This window comes from Cherax quadricarinatus, chromosome 24, assembly GCF_038502225.1.
Source record: "Cherax quadricarinatus isolate ZL_2023a chromosome 24, ASM3850222v1, whole genome shotgun sequence".
Classification (NCBI taxonomy): Eukaryota; Metazoa; Arthropoda; class Malacostraca; order Decapoda; family Parastacidae; genus Cherax; species Cherax quadricarinatus.
Window position 1 is genome coordinate 747,557 of NC_091315.1, and position 24,666 is coordinate 772,222.

Here is a 24,666-nt window from a genome sequence, read left to right on the forward strand (position 1 = left end):
TCTATCACTGTGGTCCTGGGAGAATATTGGGGTTGGGGGAGTGAGAGCCTTGGTGGGGGCCTATGGGAGACTGTGGTGTGGGTGGGGTTTGTGATGAGGAGAGTGGGGTCAGAATGCCCATAGGGGGTAGCTGTTGGGATGAGGTTTGTGATGTGGGGATTGGTGGGAGAGGGAATAGTGTGTGAGTTCTGGTTTAGATTGCTCAGTTGCATTGGGATTGTTGCGATTGGAGTCCTTCTGCGGGAGTTTCTGCGGGGTGTGTTTGCCCTTCCTCTTGTGTCTGGGTCCTGCTCATCTTCATCATTGCCTCTCGTTCTTCCTTGCATCTCTGTACCCTCTCTTTCAGTGTAGTCCTTTCTTCATGTGTTCTGTCGCGATCGAGGAATACTCTCTGGTACTCTCTAGTATCCTCTCTGGTACCCCGGTGTGTGTGTGTGTGTGTGTGTGTGTGTGTGTGTGTGTGTGTGTGTGTGTGTGTGTGTGTGTGTGTGTGTGTGTGTGTGTGTGTGTGTGTAACTATACGAGTGTGGGTTTATTAAGTGTGTGAAAAGTAGTGAGTGGGATTGTGTGTTATGGTGTACGAGTGTGTATGTGGAGTTTGCGTGTGACACCTCGTCTCCTATGCTCCTCTACCTGACCTGACCCACGACCACATACTAGTTTATGTCTTCTATGCGAAAACCACGCATAGGCAAGATTCTTGCGATGCAGCCTGTAGCAGCCTGTAGATTGTCCAACTCGTTGTGTTGTCTTGGTGTATATCCACCTCCATTACTTGTCGATATATAAGGTAACCTATTCACTGTATTTTTTCACTGGTCACACACTAATTTCACTTTATTATCTTTCTTCAGTGGCACATATGGCAACAATGCCTGTGCCACATTAGGCCTGCCCACTCTGACTTGCACCACCAAATATCACTTTCAAATTCACTTATAAAATTGTGGCTCTCCCCACACTTATGTGGCTCAGGGCAACTTGTAAATCAATTCAAAGAGTGTTCATTACCTTGACACACTTAACCCTTAAACTGTCCAAACAGATCAACGTTCAAATCCGTAGTGCTCCAAAAGTAGATCTACCTTTTTTTTACATATTTTCAAATATAACAAAAAAACACAGTAGAGAAAAGTTTTTTTACACGTTTTCAAATTTAACCCTTTGAGGGTCGACAGGCCCTCTCCGAAACTCGTTCTCAGGGTCGGCCAAATTTCAAAAAAAAAAAAATTATTTTATCTTATGAAAAAATAGAGTATTTTTTTCTAAACATTATAGGCTAAACAAAAAAATTTTAACGTCAATACTTACCGAGATATGGAGGTGTGAAATTTGCCAAAATTGAACAACATATGGTAACATCGCCGACTGCCGTCACCCGGTATTTTTCTGTTTACTTTTTTATGTACTATTTTCAATTATTTTTCAATTTTTCTTTTTCTGAGTAACTTTTATGGCCTCTGAGGCCAACATGATCAGTATTTTGTAAGTTATTTCTTTTTCAATACTACACAATAAGGGCGTAAACACTGTTGTCATTATTTTGTTTACAGAAAATATTTACACAAACAAACAATATGAAATGTTGTTTATTACTATTTTTCTATATTTTATATACACATATACAGTCACAGGACATGTTTCTAGAAGTTCTGCAGCCTGTGGAAGTCTTTGAAACATGGTGTCATGCACAGTGGAGTTTTGCACTCCTCACACATAAAACGAGTGTCTCTGCGTTGTTGTGGGCGTTTTTTTGTATGTGAACAGACGTAACACCTCTTCTGAGCCTTTTTCTTCAAAGCAGTAGCAGGCAGTTTTACCAGGAAGTGATCACCATGCTTCAGACGAGCAGGTAGTTGTTGATAATTTGGTGGGCGGTCAATTGCAGGTGCATTTCCTTGGTACTTGAATACTATTTGTCTGATGACAGACAAACAGAATTCGCCGTACTGTGGTTTGTTTCTGGTGCTCATCTTATACATATTATAAGCATTGAGCATGGAAATGTCCAGAAGATGGAAAAACAGTTTGATGTACCACTTATAACTCTTGCGAACACAATCAGCAAACCCAATCTGCATGTCACATTTGTCCACTGAACGCATGTTGAAGGTGTAATCAATCACAGCTGCAGGTTTTAGAATGGGTTCATTTCTCTCTCTATGCTGCCTGCCACTGTCTGCCATTTCATTAGGGTGAATTGATGACAACAGTGTGACATCTCGTTTGTCATGCCACCGAAATGCCATGATGTCATTGGCAGCAAACGCCTGCACCTCACCTCTGCGAGTGCCAGCGTCAAACCTGGGCATATGTTTTCGATTTGCACGCACTGTGCCACACACATCTGTCATGTTCACTCGCAAAAAATCACTGAGTGAGGGGCTTGTGTACCAGTTATCTGTATATAATATATGCCCCTTACCAAGGTATGGTTCTATCATTGTTCGAACCACATCACCTGAGATGCCCAATAACTTCCTGGTATTTTGCAATGTATAACTTCCAGTGTACACAATAATATCCAATACCAGACCACTGTAACAATCACAAAGCACAAACAACTTTATACCAAAGCGTTTCCTCTTGCTTGGTATGTACTGCTTGAAAGAGAGTCTTCCTTTGAACAGAATCAAAGACTCGTCAATTACAAGCTTCCTGAAGGGATAAAAATGAGTACTGAATTTCTGTTTCAGATACACAAACACATTCCTAATCTTATATAACCTGTCAGTTCTGTCAGGCCTGGTTTTATCTGAGAAGTGAAGCATACGTAACATTAGCACAAATCGATTCACTGGCATTATATCACTGAAACCTGGTGTTGCAATCAGGGGGTCTGTTGACCAGTATGATTTCACTTTGTGCTTATACACATGTGGCATAAGCATTATTGTGGCAAAGAAAAGATACATCTCAGCCACAGTTGCCTCCTTCCATTGGTGTAGACGTGATTTTGGTGAAAGTATTGTGTTTGCCATGGTGTACTCGTAGTATGTGTTGCTTTCCATGACAATACTTTTCATCAGTGGTTCGTCAAAGAATAACTCGAAACATTCCAGTTCAGTGGCATTGTTCCCAAGTGCACAAGATGGCCGTATTCCACTTTGGCTGCCATCAAACTGGTGGGGATTTGGAACAAAATTGACAGCTTCCTGCCAATCCCAGGTGCGGTCTGCTGGTGGGTACTGGACAATGACAGGTGGTTGTGGTTGTGGAGGTTGTGGTTGTGGAGGTTGTGGAGGCTGGTGTGGTGGGGGAGTGGGGGATGGTGGCCTTTGTTCTAGATCAGCTGAGGCAGCGGCGTGGGTGGCAGCGTGGGTGGCAGCATGGCCCACTGCTGGTGCCTCACCGCCGGCACCACTACCACCACGCACATTTTCCATCCCAATTGCAACAGTATCTTCGTCATTTTCACTGTCTGTTCCTGTTGTACAGCCACGGGATGTACTCCGAGATACACTCCTTCCCCTTGGTATAACATATGGCACACTTCCAGAGCGCATATATACTGACGCTTCACTGGGGAATATTACACTTCACTATCACTACTGGAACTAGTTTGAAGAGCTTGTAGTTCATATTCACTATCACTATCATCACCCATGCTCTCATCTGAGTCTGGGATTTGGGAAAATAGAAGTTTCCTCTTGGGTTCTGGAACAACTGAACGTGAACACGAGGGCCCAGCACCAGAGGTGGAAGGCTGAGGGTCGTCTGGGTTTTCTTCACTATTACCAATATTATGGTCATTAGTTTCGGTCAAAACCTCACTAAAACCACGAAACTCATCTTCACTGGCACTTCCATCACTATTAGAACTGTCACTGGGGAACAAAAGTGTCCCAATTCGCCGAGGAGTGAGGAGCTTCTTACCGCGAGGCATGGTGGACATTGTTTACTAAGAGGGCATTCCCACAATGCACCACTGGGTCCCAGATTTTTTTTCTACCGCGCACACTGACCACACAGACCCATTCTCTCACACCTAGGCCTACCAGCCTTTTCGCGCGAGATTTGAGGCCTCTAGAATTTATGCGTACTAGTACGTCAAAAACCCCTACGCGTAAGACGTACTAGTACGACGAAAACCCTCAAAGGGTTAAAAAAAAAAAAGATGATCTACATTTTTTTGCATACTTTCAAATGTTAAAAAAACATAGATCTACGTTTGGACAGCTTAACCCTTTGACTGTCGCGGCCGTATATATACGTCTTACGAGGTACCGTGTTTGACGTATATATACTCATAAATTCTAGGGGCTTCAAATCAAGCAGGAGAAAGCTGGTAGGCCCACATGTGAGAGAATGGGTCTGTGTGGTCAGTGTGCACCATATAAAAAAAATCCTGAAGCACGCAGTGCATAATGAGAAAAAAAAAACTCAGACCGTTTTTTTTTATTAAAATGCCGACTTTGTGGTCTATTTTTGTATAGTATTTATGGTTGTATTCTCGTTTTCTTGGTCTCATTTGATAGAATGGAAAACATATTATAGAAATAGAGGTGATTTTGATTGATTTTACTATAAAAAGAACCTAGAAATGGAGCTCAAAGTAGGGGAAATGTTTGATTTTTGCCAATGTTCAAAAGTAAACAAATGATGTCATTGTCCAATAAATGTCCAACTAGCCATTCTAATATGCAGTCATGAATGGGTTGATGTTATTTATACAATTATTACAGTATTGCAGTAGTCTGCATAATAATAAGTCTTCTATTTTTCGTTTGAATAAATATTCAAAATAGAAAGCAAGAGTAATATCAGAGGTGCCTTGAGACATAACTGATGAACAAAGAATATGTTATTTTAGAGCCAGGAATGTCTGCATTGTTCATTCTGGAACTTATTTTGAAATTGTCATATTTTTTAATTTTTGTGAAATTGGCCAAATTGCAAATTTCTGACCACATTATTGGGTAGTTAAAATCAGAAAATGGGCAGTTTCTTGTACTCAATCGACAGAAAAAAATGGAGTTCTAAATAAATAGCTATGAGTTTGGTCGACAGGAACAAAGGAATTAGCCGAAAATAGGGCTCAAAGTGGGCGAAATCGCCGATTTGTAAATATCGCCCAGGTCGCTAACTTCGCGAGAGTATAATTCCGTCAGTTTTCCATCAAATTTTGTTTTTTTGGTGTCATTACAATCGGGAAAAGATTCTCTATCATTTCATAAGAAAAAATAATTTTTTTTTTTTAAATTTTGCGACGCCAGGAGACACCTCAGGATTGGGGGTTGCGACAGTCAAGGGGTTAAGGGTTAATCAACGTCTCCTGCAGTAACCTTGGGTAGTCCTCAAACACACTTATATTCACAGAGCACTAAAAGTGTGACTTTTTTTTTGTGTGTGTGTTTGTGTATGTATGTACTCACCTAGTTGAGGTTGCAGCGTTTGAGTCCAAGCTCCTGGCCCCGTGTGTGTGTGTGTGTGTGTGTGTGTGTGCGCGTGTGTACTCACCTAGTTGTACTCATCTAGTTGAGGTTGCGGGGGTCGAGTCCGAGCTCCTGGCCCCGCCTCTTCACTGATCGCTACTAGGTCACTCTCCCTGAGCCGTGAGCTTTATCATACCTCTGCTTAAAGCTATGTATGGATCCTGCCTCCACTACATCGCTTCCCAAACTATTCCACTTACTGACTACTCTGTGGCTGAAGAAATACTTCCTAACATCCCTGTGATTCATCTGTGGACATACCCCTTAGCTCTGGGACTAGTCTTGTTGCAAACCTTTGTACTTTCTCTAGTTTCTTTACGTGCTTGGCTAGGTGTGGGTTCCAAACTGGTGCCGCATACTCCAATATGGGCCTAACGTACATGGTGTACAGGGTCCTGAACGATTCCTTATTAAGATGTCGAAATGCTGTTCTTAGGTTTGCTAGGCGCCCATATGCTGCAGCAGTTATTTGGTTGATGTGCGCTTCAGGAGATGTGCCTGGTGTTATACTCACCCCAAGATCTTTTTCCTTGAGTGAGGTTTTTAGTCTCTGGCCCCCTAGACTGTACTCCGTCTGCAGTCTTCTTTGCCCTTCCCCAATCTTCATGACTCTGCACTTGGTGGGGTTGAACTCCAGGAGCCAATTGCTGGACCAGGTCTGCAGCCTGTCCAGATCCCTTTGTAGTTCTGCCTGGTCTTCAATCGAATGAATTCTTCTCATCAACTTCACGTCATCTGCAAACAGGGACACTTCGGCGTCTATTTCTTCCGTCATGTTGTTCACAAATACCAGAAACAGCAATGGTCCTAGGACTGACCCCTGTGGGACCCCGCTGGTCACAGGCGCCCACTGACACCTCACCACGTACCATGACTCGCTGCTGTCTTCCTGACAAGTACATATTCCCTGATGCATTGTAGTGCCTTCCCTGTTAACCCTGCTTGGTTCTCCAGTTTTTGCACTAAACTCTTGTGTGGAACTGTGTCAAATGCCATCTTGCAGTCCAAGAAAATGCAATCCACCTAACATTCTCTCTCTCTTGTCTTACTGCTGTCACCCTGTCATAGAACTCCAGTAGGTTTGTGACACAGGATTTCCTGTCCCTGAAACCGTGTTGGCTGCTGTTGATGAGATCATTCCTTTCTAGGTGTTCCACCACTCTTCTCATGATAATCTTCTCCATGACTTTGTATACTATACATGTCAGTGACACTAGTCTGTAGTTTAGTGCTTCATGTCTGTCTCCTTTTTAAAGATTGGGACTACATTTGCTGTCTTCCATGCCTCAGGCAATCTCCCTGTTTCGATAGATGTATTGAATATTGTTGTTAGGGGTACACATAGCGCCTCTGCTCCCTCTCTCAGGACCCATGGAGAGATGTTATCTGACCCCATTGCCTTTGAGGTATCTAGCTCACTCAGAAGCCTCTTCACTTCTTCCTCGGTTGTGTGTACTGTGTCCAGCACTTAGTGGTGTGCCCCACCTCTCCGTCTTTCTGGAGCCCCTTCTGTCTCTTCTGTGAACACTTCTTTAAATCTCTTGTTGAGTTCCTCATATACTTCACGGTCATTTCTTGTTGTCTCTCCTCCTTCCTTCCTTAGCCTGATTACCTGGTCCTTGACTGTTGTTTTCCTCCTGATGTGGCTGTATAACAGCTTCGGGTCAGATTTGGCTTTTGCCGCTATGTTGTTTTCACATTGTCGTTGGGCCTCCCATCTTATCTGTGCATATTCATTTCTGGCTCTACGACTGCTCTCCTTATTCTCCTGGGTCCTTTGCCTTCTATATTTCTTCCATTCCCTAGCACACCTGGTTTTTGCCTCCCTGCACCTTTGGGTGAACCATGGACTCAGCCTGGCTTTTTCATTATTCCTGTTACCCTTGGGTACAAACCTCTCCTAAGCCTCCTTGCACATTGTTGTTACATATTCCATCATCTCATTAACTGGATTCCCTGCCAGTTCTCTGTCCCATTGAACCCCATTCAGGAAGTTCCTCATTCCCGTGTAGTCCCCTTTCTTGTAGTATGGCTTCATTCGCCCTGGCCTTCCTGCCTCCCGCTCCAGTTGTAGCTCTACTGTGTATTCGAAGCTTAAAATTACATGATCGCTGGCCCCAAGGGGTCTTTCATATGTGATATGATGTGATGTGATGTGATGTGTGTGTGTGTGTGTGTGTGTGTGTGTGTGAGTGTGTGTGTGTGTGTGTGTGTGTGTGTGTGTTTGTGTTTGTGTTTGTGTTTGTGTTTGTGTTTGTGTGTGTGTGTGTGTGTGTGTGTGTGTACTCACCTATTTGTGGTTGCAGGGGTCGAGTCCTAGCTCCTGGCCCCGCCTCTTCACCGGTTGCTACTAGACCCTCTCTCTCCCCGCTCCATGAGCTTTATCAAACCTCGTCTTAAAACTGTGTATGGTTCCTGCCTCCACTACGTCATTTTCTAGGCTATTCCACTGCCTTACAACTCTATGACTGAAGAAATACTTCCTACTATCTCTCTGACTCATTTGTGTCTTCAACTTCCAATTGTGGCCTCTTGTTTCTGTGTCCCCTCCCTGGAACATCCTGTCCTTGTCCACCTTGTCTATTCCACGCAGTATTTTATATGTCGTTATCATGTCTCCCCTGACCCTCCTGTCCTCCAGTGTCGTCAGGCCGATTTCCCTTAATCTTTCTTCATAGGACATTCCCCTTAGCTCTGGAACTAACCTTGTTGCAAACCTTTGTACTTTCTCTAGTTTCTTGACGTGCTTTATCAAGTGCGGGTTCCAAACAGGTGCTGCATACTCCAGTATGGGCCTGACATACACGGTGTACAGTGTCTTGAATGATTCCTTACTAAGGTGTCGGAATGCTGTTCTCAGGTTTGCCAGGCGCCCATATGCTGCAGCAGTTATCTGATTGATGTGTGCTTCCGGAGACATGCTCGGTGTTATACTCACCCCAAGATCTTTCTCCTTGAGTGAGGTTTGCAGTCTTTGGCCACCTAGCCTATACTCTGTCTGTGGTCTTCTGTGCCCTTCCCCTATCTTCATGACTTTGCATTTGGCAGGATTAAATTCGAGAAGCCATTTGCTGGACCAGGTGTCCAGTCTGTCCAGGTCTCTTTGAAGTCCTGCCTGGTCCTCATCAGATTTAATTCTCCTCATTAACTTCACATCATCTGCAAACAGGGACACTTCTGAGTCTAACCCTTCCGTCATGTCGTTCACATATACCAAAAATAGCACTGGTCCTAGGACCGACCCCTGTGGGACCCCGCTCGTCACAGGTGCCCACTGTGATACATCATTACGTACCATGACTCGTTGTTGCCTCCCTGTCAGGTATTCTCTGATCCATTGCAGTGCCCTTCCTGTTATATGCGCCTGATCCTCTAGCTTCTGCACTAATCTCTTGTGAGGAACTGTGTCAAAGGCCTTCTTGCAGTCCAAGAAGATGCAATCAACCCACCCCTCTCTCTCTTGTCTTACTTCTGTTATTTTATCATAAAACTCCAGAAGGTTTGTGACACAGGATTTGCCTTCCGTGAATCCGTGCTGGTTGGCATTTATACTCCTGTTCCGTTCCAGGTGCTCCACCACTCTCCTCCTGATAATCTTCTCCATAATTTTGCATACTATACACGTCAATGACACAGGTCTATAGTTTAGTGCCTCTTTTCTGTCTCCTTTTTTGAAAATGGGAACTACATTTGCTGTCTTCCATACCTCAGGTAGTTGCCCAGTTTCCAGGGATGTGTTGAAGATTGTGGTAAGTGGTACGCACAACATATCTGCTCCCTCTCTAAGGACCCATGGAGAGATGTTGTCCGGTCCCATTGCCTTTGAGGTATCGATGTCCCTTAGCAGTTTCTTCACCTCCTCCTCATCTGTATGTATGTCGTCCAACACTTGTTGGTGTATTCCTTGTTGGTGTCCCCATCTGGTCTGTCCCCCCAGAGTCCTTCCTGTCTCTACTGTAAATACTTCCTTAAATCTCGTGTTGAGCTCCTCACATACCTCTTGATCGTTTCTTGTGAGTTCCCCACCTTCTTTCCTCAGCCTTATCACCTGGTCCTTGACTGTTGTCTTCTTCCTAATGTGGCTATACAGCAGTTTCGGGTCAGATTTGACTTTCGATGCTATGTCGTTTTCATACTGTCTCTGGGCCTCCCTCCTTATCTGCGCATACTCGTTTCTGGCTCTTCTACTAATCTCCTTGTTTTCCTGGGTCCTATGCCTCCTGTACCTTTTCCATTCTCTGTTGCACTTAGCTTTTGCCTCCCTACACCTTCGGGTAAACCAAGGACTCGTCTTGGTCTTCCTATTATTTCTGTTTCCCTTGGGAACAAAACTTTCCTCTGCCTCCTTGCACTTTGTTGCCACATATTCCATCATCTCGTTTACTGATTTTCCTACCATTTCTCTGTCCCACTGAACCTCCTGCAGGAAGTTTCTCATACCTGTGTAGTCCCCCCTTTTATAGTTTGGCCTGTCCCCTTCAGTTCCTGTTACCTTCTCCACTTGTAACTCTACTATATAGTCAAAACTCAGAACCACATGATCGCTAGCTCCAAGGGGCCTCTCGTAAGTGATGTCCTCGATGTCTGAACTGCTCAGGGTGAACACAAGATCCAGTCTTGCTGGCTCATCCTCCCCTCTCTCTCTGGTTGTGTCCCTGACATGTTGATGCATGAGGTTTTCAAGTACCACATCCATCATCTTTGCTCTCCATGTTTCGGGACCCCCATGTGGCTCCAGGTTTTCCCAGTCGATCTCCCTGTGGTTGAAATCGCCCATTACCAGTAACTTTGCTCTGCTCGAGTGAGCTCTTCTTGCCACCTCAGCCAGTGTGTCCACCATCACCCTGTTGTTTTCTTCGTACTCCTCTCTTGGCCTCCTGCAGTTCTGTGGTGGGTTATACATCACTCCAATGACTACTTTATGTTCTCCGGACTGAATTGTACCTACAATGTAGTCTCTTTCTCCAATCATGTGTGTGTGTGTGTGTGTTGGGGGGTGTTAACCCTTAAACTGCCCTCATTGGCAGTTTATCCCTTAAGCTGTCCAAACATAGATCTACGTTCACGTGGGTAGCTCTCTGACCTTTATTTTCGCCATATGAAAGCATGTAAAAAAAAAAACAGATCTACAATCAGAGCACTACACATGTCAACATAGATCTATGTTCAGAGCACTACGCACGTCAACATAGATCTACGTTCAGAGCACTATGCACATCAACGTAGATCTATGTTTGGACAGTTTTACGGTTAAGGGTTAACTATGTAAGAGTCAGTGAATGGGAATATGAAGCATTCCTGTTTATTCCAAGGAAGGGGAGGGTAGCTCCAATAGCTTGGACCAACAAACCTTCACAGGCATCAGGAACCCCCTTCTTCACTGCCAACTGAAGGATGTTTGGACACAGATCTCAGTAATGAAGAGCATCAATTAAAGAAGAGCAAAGAAAGAAAATAGGAAAAGCAGAATAAAGAATAGTATTTAACATACAGGGCTAGTGACTGTCAGTGAAAACAGTTTTGCAATATATCGTAGAGCAACTCAAGATCAGCCAGCACGTGGATTAAGACCCGAATTTCTGTGGATTAGGACCTGAGGTACTGAGGCTAACTTCTTGGCTAGCTTCAGGAATAGGCTGGATAAATATGTAAGTGGAAGGAGTTGGATTTGAGAGGGACCTACCTTGTATGGGTTAGTAGGCAGTATTCCTCCATTTTTATGTTCTTTTGTTACATTCACAACTTTCTGTTAAAAGGACAAGAAAAACACTCACCATAGTCTCAAATGATGGAGGAATCACAGAGGAGTTATCTGACTGGACGAAGGATGCCCTGGGAGAAGTGGATGGCGGAGGACTTGAAGCCGCCTCGGAAAACTTTTCTCCAAGATTGACGCTGCTTAGTCCAGTATCCACCGAGGAAGCTGCAAAAGGTGCACTCGGAGATGGAGACAAGATACTGCTGAATGACTCCAGTACATTAGCATTAGCCGATGCATCTGCATCCAGAGGCAGAAAGGGAGATGGATAAGATAAAGATGGTGAAACATATGGAATGTTAGTTTGGAGAGGGGGAGAGAGAGTCGAGGTCGCAGGGGGATATCTTGGTGAGACTGCACATGGGGAAGGCTGGAGGGGGTCGTATCCTGGCTGCTGCACTACATACTTGCTCCTCGGTCGACGCAGAGTGCTACTGCCTGAAACAACAAGCAGATGACAACCCTACACATATGTACAATAGCAGAACACTACCTTAGTCTACATTCGAAGACAACACACACACACAATACACAAATGGACAGAAGATCCTGTCTGACCAAACTGCTGAAGATTTATGAGAGTTACCAAGATAAAGCAAAACAGACAAGGATGGGAAGAGTGAATCTTCTGGATTAAAAGAAAGCATCTGGTGCACAAGTCTGAACATCAAGCAGGAATAAAAGAGTCATACAGTGGATCAAAGTGTATCTGAATGACAAAAAACAAAGTGACTGTACAGGAGGGAGTTTCAAGCTGAATTAAAATGCTCTCTAAAGGATCAGTACTAGTGTCATTACTAGTCTGCAGATAATGTACAACTATTAAGACAAATAAGCACATGAGTTTTCATTTTCCAGGGGTGGTCAAGTTAGTGGCCATTGGAGTTCAATCCAAATAAGTAGGTCATGAAATTTGTTCAAGTGACAGGAAGACTAGAGACTGAATGAAGTAGGGCCCCACTTTTATGGCAGGTTAGGTTCCAGGCTACCGCCATAAAGCAGAAATCACCATAAAGTGGAACACCTTTTTTTCCACTTATAAATGCATATAAATAATAGATAACAAGTTTACACTAACATATATTAAGTTACCAATAGAACTACCTGGAGTTTACCTGGAGAGAGTTCCGGGGGTCAACGCCCCCGCGGCCCGGTCTGAGACCAGGCCTCCTGGTGGATCAGAGCCTGATCAACCAGGCTGTTGCTGCTGGCTGCACGCAAACCAACATACGAGCTACAGCCCGGCTGATCCGGAACTGACTTTAGGTGCTTGTCCAGTGCCAGCTTGAAGACTGCCAGGGGTCTGTTGGTAATCCCCCTTATGTGTGCTGGGAGGCAGTTGAACAGTCTCGGGCCCCTGACACTTATTGTATGGTCTCTTAACTAGGCATTAAAAAACAATAAAAAAGTAAAATACACATATAGTACACTCATTACTTACCTTAAAATATTTGTAGCCTTAATGTAGGGTCAGAGGTGGGTAAATGAGATAAAACGAGTAAATGAGAGAGGACACTGGCGGAGTTATGTAAACAAACCAGGCGAACACCAGTTTTGTAAACAAGCTAAGCAAACATGTCTGGTTTTTGTACAAGTTACATTGTGTACAAGTTGTCTCTATGTTGATAAAGTAGAATAAATAAAGGGGAACACTCCCATTCTCATGTAACACCATTTTTTAGAAGAAATGACACTCTGAGTGAAAGCATACGAAAGGAATAATTTTCTACAGTTACCCCCAGTAACACATTTTCTCTGTTGGACTAGAGAAAATGTTATTCTTGCCGTCACTCGTACAAGTTGTCTGGCTACAACATCTCATATTTATGTTTATTTATTCTACTGTGGGGTGTATTTATCAATTATATAATTTTGTAAAAATATCATAGATGGATTAATGTGTATATTAACATAATATACGACATTAAATGAGACTGATTATTATTGAACATTATTATTATCATTACTAATATGGTGTCACTCGTACAAGTCATCTGGCTATCACATCTCATATTTATGTTTATTCTACCGTGGGGTGTATTTATCATCTTTATATGTTATGTATAGTGTTTATTATATAATTCTGAAAAAGTATCATAGATGGATTAATGAAAATGTGTATATTAATGTAATATACGACATTTAATGAGACTCAGTGATTATCATTATTATTATAATTACTAATATGGCATCATGAGACATGAGACACTCTTACTGATTTTAATGTGTACCTGCACGCCAGCACAGTGTGTAAGTTTATTTAGGTAAAGGTATACATAAGTATAATCATCAGAGTATATATAAAATAACTTTTAAAAACACTTGAGATATTGGAGTTTCCAGACATAATGGAGAGACGTGGTGCTTACTGAGCTCATGGAGAATGTAAACAAGTTGAGTGGGGTGCGGTGACTGTATTAGAAAGTCAGGTGGGGGAAGCCGTATAGCATGTTTTTGTCACAGTTTGAAATATCCATATTAGTGGAACGCTGTAAAGCGAAACGCCGTAAAGCGGGGCCCTACTGTACAGACTGGGAGGTAAGACACTACAGATATCAGTGAGTGAAAAGCATCAAGGAGTAAATATCATAAACATGTCAGCAAAAGATCACATATATCATTTGATCTTCGCTGCTCATATGAGGTGAACAAAGAATCTTTCAGAGTTTTGTACACAATGTACATCAGGCCCATCTTAAATTGTGCACCAACCTAGAGTCCCAACCTCATTAAGTACATTCAATAGCTTAAAAGTGTGCAAAGGTCTGCATACAGCAGATCAGTCCTAGGGCTAAAAGGCTACATCATGAAAGGCAACAAGGAAGACCCTGGAAGAAGGGATGGCCAAGAGGGACATGAAAATGAAGAATAAAATGCTCAGAAGAGTTTATTGGGCTGATGAGTTTTTTTTTTTTTTTTAACCCTTAAACGGTCCAAACGTATATATACGTTCACTCGCGTAGCGCCCCAAATTTTTTGAGAAAAAAAAATCTTTTTTTTAATAGGAAAAAAGAGCATATGGTATCCAGGCATCCCCAATTATTTTAATATGGCGCACAGTGAGTGCGCACACCCATTCTCTCATGTCTAGGTGACTCAGGCTTATTGTGGCAATGTTGAATGAATGACCAAGAAAATGTATTTATACGTTTGGGGCGCTACGCGCGTGAACATATATATACGTTTGGATCGTTTAAGGGCTAACCAAGGCCCAGATACAGAGAAATACAAATGGAAGTTAAAAATGCAGGTGAGTAACATGGATGTTAGTAAACACTTCTTCAGTCTCAGGGTAGTAAGAAAGTGAAAGGAAGAAGTTTCAAGAGTATAAATGATAAGAATGAAGAAGCCAGAAACCATTAATGATAGCTGATGTACATAAAATGAGCCAGGAGCCAGAGCTCAACCCCCAAAAACACAAATTGCTGAGAACACAGAGTTATCCAACATATGAACCTTAGCACCACTGTTATCAACCAATGAAAGTTAGCACCACAGTTATCAATGTATAATACTTAGCACCACAGTTATCAACCAATATGTAGAAGCACATCAAAATTTAAGATAATTATTATTACATGATTACAAATCGTACTGTATTTTGTGAAGAGCAAAAAACCATGTGGGTCAGTCAACACTAAACACCATGTGGGTCAGTCAACACTAAACACCATGTGGGTCAGTCAGCACTAAACACCATGTGGGTCAGTCAGCACTAAACAACATGTGGGTCAGTCAGCACTAAACACCATGTGGGTCAGTCAGCACTAAACACCATGTGGGTCAGTCAGCACTAAACACCATGTGGGTCAGTCAGCACTAAACAACATGTGGGTCAGTCAGCACTAAACACCATGTGGGTCAGTCAGCACTAAACACCATGTGGGTCTGTCAACACTAAACACCATGTGGGTCAGTCAGCACTAAACACCATGTGGGTCAGTCAGCACTAAACACCATGTGGGTCAGTCAACACTAAACACCATGTGGGTCAGTCAGCACTAAACACCATGTGGGTCAGTCAGCACTAAACACCATGTGGGTCAGTCAGCACTAAACACCATGTGGGTCAATCAACACTAAACACCATGTGGGTCAGTCAACACTAAACACCATGTGGGTCAGTCAACACTAAACACCATGTGGGTCAGTCAGCACTAAACACCATGTGGGTCAGTCAACACTAAACACCATGTGGGTCAGTCAGCACTAAACACCATGTGGGTCAGTCAACACTAAACACCATGTGGGTCAGTCAGCACTAAACACCATGTGGGTCAGTCAGCACTAAACACCATGTGGGTCAGTCAGCACTAAACACCATGTGGGTCAGTCAGCACTAAACACCATGTGGGTCAGTCAGCACTAAACACCATGTGGGTCAGTCAGCACTAAACACCATGTGGGTCAGTCAACACTAAACACCATGTGGGTCAGTCAGCACTAAACACCATGTGGGTCAGTCAACACTAAACACCATGTGGGTCAGTCAGCACTAAACACATGTGGGTCAGTGTAAACACCATGTGGGTCAGTCAGCACTAAACACCATGTGGGTCAGTCAGCACTAAACACCATGTGGGTCAGTCAGCACTAAACACCATGTGGGTCAGTCAACACTAAACACCATGTGGGTCAGTCAGCACTAAACACCATGTGGGTCAGTCAGCACTAAACACCATGTGGGTCAGTCAGCACTAAACACCATGTGGGTCAGTCAGCACTAAACACCATGTGGGTCAGTCAGCAATGAACACCATGTGGGTCAGTCAACGCTGAACACCATGTGGGTCAGTCAGCACTAAACACCATGTGGGTCTGTCAGCACTAAACACCATGTGGGTCAGTCAGCACTAAACACCATGTGGGTCAGTCAGCACTAAACACCATGTGGGTCAGTCAGCACTAAACACCATGTGGGTCAGTCAGCACTAAACACCATGTGGGTCAGTCAACACTAAACACCATGTGGGTCAGTCAGCACTAAACACCATGTGGGTCAGTCAGCACTAAACACCATGTGGGTCAGTCAGCACTAAACACCATGTGGGTCAGTCAGCACTAAACACCATGTGGGTCAGTCAGCACTAAACACCATGTGGGTCAGTCAGCACTAAACACCATGTGGGTCAGTCAGCACTAAACACCATGTGGGTCAGTCAGCACTAAACACCATGTGGGTCAGTCAGCACTAAACACCATGTGGGTCAGTCAGCACTAAACACCATGTGGGTCAGTCAGCACTAAACACCATGTGGGTCAGTCAGCACTAAACACCATGTGGGTCAGTCAACACTAAACACCATGTGGGTCAGTCAACACTAAACACCATGTGGGTCAGTCAACACTAAACACCATGTGGGTCTGTCAACACTAAACACCATGTGGGTCAGTCAGCACTAAACACCAAACACCATGTGGGTCAGTCAGCTCTTAACACCATGTGGGTCAGTCAGCACTAAACACCATGTGGGTCAGTCAGCACTAAACACCATGTGGGTCAGTCAGTCAGTCAGCAATGAACACCATGTGGGTCAGTCAGCACTAAACACCATGTGGGTCAGTCAGCACTAAACACCATGTGGGTCAGTCAGCACTAAACACCATGTGGGTCAGTCAACACTAAACACCATGTGGGTCAGTCAGCACTAAACACCATGTGGGTCAGTCAGCACTAAACACCATGTGGGTCAGTCAGCACTAAACACCATGTGGGTCAGTCAGCACTAAACACCATGTGGGTCAGTCAGCACTAAACACCATGTGGGTCAGTCAGCAATGAACACCATGTGGGTCAGTCAGCACTAAACACCATGTGGGTCAGTCAGCACTAAACACCATGTGGGTCAGTCAGCACTAAACACCATGTGGGTCAGTCAGCACTAAACACCATGTGGGTCAGTCAGCACTAAACACCATGTGGGTCAGTCAGCACTAAACACCATGTGGGTCAGTCAGCACTAAACACCATGTGGGTCAGTCAGCACTAAACACCATGTGGGTCAGTCAACACTAAACACCATGTGGGTCAGTCAACATGAGGGTGAGGGAGGCTTCATTCTCAATCATTATTTGCATCTGAGTAACTGTGACATGTACTGTGTCTGTGGTGAAGTACTATATTAGTAAAGCCTGGATAAGATAGTCATAGCAGTTAATGTTGATGTGTAAGACATACAACACTATGGAGTAATACATGTTACTGGTTCCCAGATTTTTTCTACCAATGCAAATTGGTCTGAGGCCAGAAACTGATGACTGCCTGTTCAACCAGGCTGTTACTATTGGAAGTTAACTAGCTGATATAGCCACAGCATCATGACTGATCTGGCACTTTCCAGATACAGTGGAACCTCGGTATACGACCAGCTTCCTACTCGAACAAAGTTCAGCACTCGACCAAACATATGCAACCTGCCAGAACTTTGCTGTAAACTATTTTGTGTTTCTTTGCATTTTTTGGTGTTTTTAGCATTATTTGTATAAACAAGTCACCATGGGGCCTTTGACAATTAGTGATAACAGCCAACCAAACAGAAAATTGGTTGGGAAGAACTCGTTCGATACTCAAACGGAGCAGCACTCGAACAGCCTTCTGGAATGAATTAAGGTCATATACCGAGATTCCAGTGTATAGTGATCCAGTATCTCTTGGAAGACTTCTACACTCGCCTCTGCAATATTTCTACCTGCTGCTGCTAGCCTTTAAGGAATCTGAGGCCATAAATCTTAATGCAATACTCTCTCTTATGTGCCTATGATGTCCCTACAAAACTTCTCCCCTTGAGTATCTCTCTTGTGTACCAGTCAGTCAGCCGGTTGAGCTTGCTCACTCTATTATCTCTCACTCTTGCTGGCATGTACTCGATGTCACACACAGGAGACAGGATGTTCCAGAGATGGGACACAGCAACAAGGGGTCACTCTGAGCCCTATTCTTGGCCAATTCCATTGTTCCAATTGACCAAATTCATAGCTATTTCTTAAGAACTCCATTTGTTCTATCAACCGAGTACAAGAAACCACCCATTTACCAATTTCAACTACCCAATAAAGTGATCAGAAATTGGCAATTTGGCCAATTTCGTGCAAATTAAAAAAGATGCCAATTTCAAAATAGGGTCCCGAATGAACGATGCAGACATTCCTGGCACTAAAATGACATTTTCTCTGTTCATCAGTCACATCTCCAGGCTCCTCTTATATATTACTCTTGCTTTCTATTTTGAATTTTTATTCAAACAAAAAATAGAAGATTTACTGTTATGCAGACTATTGCATTATTGTAATAATTGTATAAATAATGTCAACCCATACGTGACTGCATATCAGAATGGCTAGTTGGACATTTATTGGACAATGATGTAATTGGTCGCTCTTAAACATCTGCAAAAATCAAACATTTCCGCTACTTTCCATAGCGAAACCAATCAAAATCATCTTCCATTCTATCAAATGAGACCAAGAAAACGAAAATACAAAAATAAATACTATACGAAAATACACCTCAAAGTTGGCATTTTAATCCAAAAACACTGTCGCAGTTTTTTTTTCTCTCATTATGCACTGCATGCTGCAGGATTTTTTTTATACTGCACACACTGACCACACATACCCATTCTCTCACATGTGGGAGTTACAGCTTTCTTCCGCTTGATTTGAAGCTGCTAGAATTTTTGCATATACAGTGGACCCCCGCATAACGATTACCTCCTAATGCGACCAATTATGTAAGTGTATTTATGTAAGTGCGTTTGTACGTGTATGTTTGGGGGTCTGAAATGGACTAATCTACTTCACAATATTTCTTATGGGAACAAATTCGGTCAGTACTGGCACCTGAACATACTTCTGGAGTGAAAAAATATCGTTAACCGGGGGTCCACTGTATATACGTCAAACACACTGGCTCATAAGACGTATATATACAACCAAAACAGTCAAAGGGTTAATCACTGAAGAAGGCACATTATCCCCTCTCTCCTCCTCCTCTGAAGCAATTTCCTGAGCTGTGGTCTGTTGCTCTTCCAGATGAAGGTCTAGCAGCTCTACCCTCTACCACCATCACTACCACCCTCACTACCACCCTCTACCACCTTCACAACCACTACCACCCTCTACCACCATCACAACCACTACCACCCTCTACCACAATCACAACCACCCTGTACCACCATCACAACCACCCTCTACCACCATCACAACCACTACCATCCTCCACCACCATCACAACCACCCTCTACCACCATCACAACCACCCTCTACCACCATCACAACCACTACCACCCTCTGCCACCACCACTCTCGTACTTTTCTACAATTTCAATCTTAAACTCCATCGTGCTTCTCACTTTCTTTACCAAAGGAACTTTACTTGGAACTGTCTTTGGGGCAATGGTTACTTATTTTGCAGTTGAACTTAACCCTTTCAGGGGTTGACGTACTAGTATGCATAAATTCTAACGTCCTCAAATCAGGCAGGAAAAGGCTGGTAGGCTTAGATGTGAGAGAGTGGGTCTCTGTGGTTAGTGTGCGCGGTAAAAAAAAATCGGGGACCCAGTGGTGCACTGTGGGAAAGCCATTTTATTTCACATTGTTCGTCATGTCTAGCACTAAGAAACTCCTCGGCTAATTGGGGCTCTTTTGTTCCCAAGTGACAGTTCAAACACAGATGGAAGTGTCAGTGAAGATGAATTCCATGGTTTTGAAGAGTTTGTGATTGAAAGCAATGCGCAGGAAACCAGAAGGAAGGCAGGAAGGAAAGAAGAAAGGAAGGAAGGTAGGAAGAAAGGGTGGAAGGAAGAAAGAGATGAGAGGAAAGAAGGAAGAAAGGAAGAGATGAGAGGAAGGAAGACCATCAACCTAGGATAACCCAAAAAATTCAGACAGTGACTTATTTCCATGTGAGTTGGGTGTTGACAGACAGTGAGGGTGGTGAGTGATGGTGTGATCTGTCATTGTGACACTAATTATGCCGGTGACTCAGCATATTTACAAGTCCACCCCACTCAACAACTATGAGCTTTACAGAAGCTGTTGCAGTTCTGGGAAGTGTCCAGTGACTTTATATGTGTATATATATGATAGAAAAATAGTAATAAACATTTTTTATTGTTGGTTTGTGTAAACATGTTTTGTAAACAATATAATAACTGTTTGTGCAGTTATTATGTAGTATACAACAAGTGAATATACATTCAATATACCTTATATTGGTCTCACAGGCCATAAAAGTTACTTGAAGGAAGAAAGAAAGAAAGGAAGAAGTAATGAAGGAGGGAAGGTAGGTAGGGAAGGAGGGAAGGTAGGTAGGGAAGGAGGAAAGGTAGGTAGGGAAGGAGGAAAGGTAGGTAGGGAAGGAGGAAAGGTAGGTAGGGAAGGAGGAAAGGTAGGTAGGGAAGGAGGAAAGGTAGGTAGGGAAGGAGGAAAGGTAGGTAGGGAAGGAGGAAAGGTAGGTAGAGAAGGAGGAAAGGTAGGTAGAGAAGGAGGAAAGGTAGGTAGGGAAGGAGGAAAGGTAGGTAGGGAAGGAGGAAAGGTAGGTAGGGGAAAGGTAGGTAGGGAAGGAGGAAAGGTAGGTAGGGAAGGAGGAAAGGTAGGTAGTTAAGGAGGAAAGGTAGGTAGTTAAGGAGGAAAGGTAGGTAGGGAAGGAGGAAAGGTAGGTAGGGAAGGAGGAAAGGTAGGTAGGGAAGGAGGAAAGGTAGGTAGTTAAGGAGGAAAGGTAGGTAGTTAAGGAGGAAAGGTAGGTAGGGAAGGAGGAAAGGTAGGTAGGGAAGGAGGAAAGGTAGGTAGGGAAGGAGGAAAGGTAGGTAGGGAAGGAGGAAAGGTAGGTAGGGAAGGAGGAAAGGTAGGTAGGGAAGGAGGAAAGGTAGGTAGGAAAGGAGGAAAGGTAGGTAGGGAAGGAGGAAAGGTAGGTAGGGAAGGAGGAAAGGTAGGTAGGGAAGGAGGAAAGGTAGGTAGGGAAGGAGGAAAGGTAGGTAGGGAAGGAGGAAAGGTAGGTAGGGAAGGAGGAAAGGTAGGTAGGAAGAAGGGAAGGGTAGGGTAGGGTAGGGTGGGTAGGTAGGTAGGTAGGTAGGTAGGTAGGTAGGTAGGTAGGTAGGTAGGTAGGTAGGTAGGTAGGTAGGTAGGTAGGTAGGTAGGTAGGTAGGAAGGAAGGAAGGAAGGAAGGAAGGAAGGAAGGAAGGAAGGAAGGAAGAAAGGAAGGAAGAAAGGAAGGAAGGAAGGAAGGAAGGAAGGAAGGAAGGAAGGAAGGAAGGAAGGAAGGAAGGAAGGAAGGAAGGAAGGAAGGAAGGAAGGAAGGGTGTGTGGGGAGGAAGGGATGTGTTGTGGAAGGCAGTGAGGTTAGTGAGTGGTGGTATGATGCATCATTGTGACACAAGACACACCGGTGACTCAGCATATTTACAAGTCGACCCCCACACAACTACAAGCTTTCAGAACTTCTTGTAGTTATAGGAACCTGTCCAGTGACTCTATGTGTGTATATATATGATAGAAAAATAGTAATAAACAACATTTTTTATTGTTGGTTTGTGTAATCATGTTTTGTAAAAATATAATGACAGCAAGGTTTGTGCTGTTATTGTGTAGTATACAATGAGTGAATATGTACCAAATAGTCTATGTTGGTCTCAGAGGCCATAAAAGTTACTTGAAAAAATAAAATATTAAAAAATAAAAGAAAAAAGTTGAGAAAACAAAATAAACTATTACCAGGTGACCGGCAGTCTGCGATGTTGCTATAAGCGGTTCAATTTCTGTCAACTTCACGCCTCCATATCTCTATAAGTATTAATCGCAAAAAAAAAAAAAATTTGCCTATAATACTCAAAAAAAAAATAAAACTATCATTTCTTAAGAAAAAATAATTTTTTTTTTTCGAATATTTCTCGACCCTGAGTGGGAGTTAACCCTTCCAGGGTTTCAGCCATACTAGTACGGCTTACTCACCAGGGTTTTTGACATACTAGTATGCCTTAATTCTAGCGCCTTCAAATCTAGTGAGAGAAAGCTGGTAGGCCTACATATGAAAGAATGGGTCTATGTGGTCAGTGTGCCCAGTATAAAAAAAATCCTGCAGCACACAGTGCGTAATGAGAAAAAAAAAAACTTTGACAATGTTTTTGGATTAAAACAGCGATTTGCACTATATTTTCATATGGTATTTATTGTTGTATTCTAATTTTCCTAGTCGCATTTTATAGAATGGAAGACATATTACAGAAATTGAGATGATTTTGACTGGTTTTACAAAGAAAAGTACCTTGAAATTGAGCTCAAAGTAGCAGAAATGTTTAATTTTTACCAAAGTTCAAAAGTAAACAAATCATGCCAAGCGTCCAATACACGTCAACTGGTGAGTAATATTCTTTCACAAGTGCGCTGATATTATTTATACCATTTCTACACTAATGCAGTAGTCTGCATAATAGTACATCTTCTATTTTTTTGTGAGAATAAAAATTCAAATTGGAAAGGGCGTGGGGACGTGGCTAATTAACAGAGGAAATGTTATTTTAGTGCCAGGAATGTCTTCCTTGTTTATTCTGGACCCTATTCGGAAATTGGCATCTTTTGAAATTTGTGTGAAATTGGCAAAATTGCTAAATTCTGACCACTGTATTGGATAGTTGAAATCGGTAAATGGGTGGTTTCTTGTACTCATTCGATAGAAAAAATGGAGTTCTAGGGAAATAGTTATGATTTTTGTCGACACGTACACTGGAATTGGCCGAAAATAGGGCTCAAAGTGGGTAAAATCGCCGATGCATAAACATCGTCAAGACCGCTAGCTTCATGAAAGCATAATTCCATAAGTTTTCCATCAAATTTCATACTTTTGGTGTCATTATGATCGGAAATTTTTTTTTTTTTTTTTTTTTTTGAAATTTGGCCAACCCTGAGAACAAGTCTCTGAGAGGCCCTGTCGACCCTGAAAGGGTTAAGGACAAAGGGTCTCAACCCAGAAATGGTTAATAAATAACTACCAAAAACAATGGATTATAGCAAAATGTTTAGATGAATGAGCAGAAGCTTCTTTACACGCCCAGAGACACAGCCAGACTGATGCGCGAGTGGCTGGCAGCGGTGGGTTGACGAGTCCCATACAGCCGATGAGCAAAATAATGGGTGATAACTGGAAGCCGAAAAACCAGCCGATAACAGAGTTGGCAGATAAGCGGAACGGTCAATAACCGAGGGTCCACTGTACTACCAGTTGGTTGGACCTGAGTCCTGGAGGAGGTAGTACAATGCATGCACTCTGAAGGAGGAGTAGAGATATCACAGTTTAGAGGGGCATCTGAACTGTAGTGTCAGAGCTCCTCTGGCAAGACAGTAATGGAGCAAATGGTAAAAGCTTCAAGCTTTTTTTTTTAGGGGGGGGAGGGTGTCACCCTGCCTTGGTGGGAAATTTCCGGAGTTAAAATTATTATTGTTATTATATTCATGTGGAAATATTAAATCCATTGAGTTACATAACATTTGAGGAGGTTCTGGTTTGATCCAATGAAGGGGGTAAATCCCATTCCATGGGCCAAGTATTAACACTGGAAGCTTGTTCTATAGTATGTTATACTTATAGTGCAGGTACAGGTGTTGTAACAACACTCACATATCTCTGTTGCTACTATTGTACAGCAGGTGTTGTAACAACACTTGCATATCTCTGCTGTTACTAGCATACAACAGGTGTTGCAACACTCACACATCTCTGTAGCTATGTGTGTACAGCAGGTGTTGTAACAAGTAATACAAACATCTCTGCTGCTACAACATGTGTGTACAGCAGGTGCTGACAGACAAATAAGACTCACACATCAGCAAGCACAAGATAACAGCAAGTAGGAGAATATCATTAGATAAAGAAAGATATGGATAAGCAGTGGCATATATCACTGGTTTATTATGAACTGTATCACTTGTTTATTATATTGTATCATATCACTAGTTCATTATATAGTATCATGAATGATCACTCAGTCTACTGTCAGACAACACACTCCCTGACCCTTCAAAGACCTAAACCTATTAACTATACACAACATTTACTCAAATTCCAACTACTCCATTATGGAAAACTGGAGGAGATAATAACTAGAACAGAGTATACTACTGACTCCGGCCATACAATAGAGCGGAAAAATAATGTAAGGGACCTGGGAGTAGTAATGTCTGAGGATCTCACTTTCAAGGATCACAACAGTGCCACGATCGTGCGTGCAAAGAAAATGATAGGATGGATAATGAGAACGTTCAAAACGAGAGATGCCAAGCCCATGATGATCCTTTTCAAATCACTTGTTCTCTCTAGGCTGGAATACTGCTGTACATTAACATCTCCATTCAAAGCAGGTGAAATCGCAGATCTAGAGAGTGTACAGAGATCCTTCACTGCACGTATAAGTTCTGTCAAGCACCTTAACTACTGGGAAGGCTTGGAAGCACTTGACTTGTACTCGTTGGAATGCAGGAGGG

The 24,666-nt window shown here is 43.0% G+C and overlaps 1 protein-coding gene across 11 annotated transcripts in view; it reads right to left on the reverse strand.

Annotated features, from left to right (window-relative positions):
- Positions 1-24,666, reverse strand: part of LOC128690789 (phospholipase DDHD2) — a 247,367-nt gene that overhangs the window by 189,319 nt on the left and 33,382 nt on the right. For 6 of the 11 annotated variants that reach the window (XM_070088146.1, XM_070088144.1, XM_070088143.1 and 3 more), the window contains one exon: positions 11,210-11,631. In XM_070088146.1, coding sequence (XP_069944247.1) covers positions 11,210-11,631 — 422 coding nt within the window. Of the gene's footprint in view, positions 1-11,209; positions 11,632-23,803; positions 24,007-24,666 lie in introns of those variants that run through there. The other 5 variants (XM_070088148.1, XM_070088142.1, XM_070088147.1 and 2 more) reach the window with 4 other exon arrangements.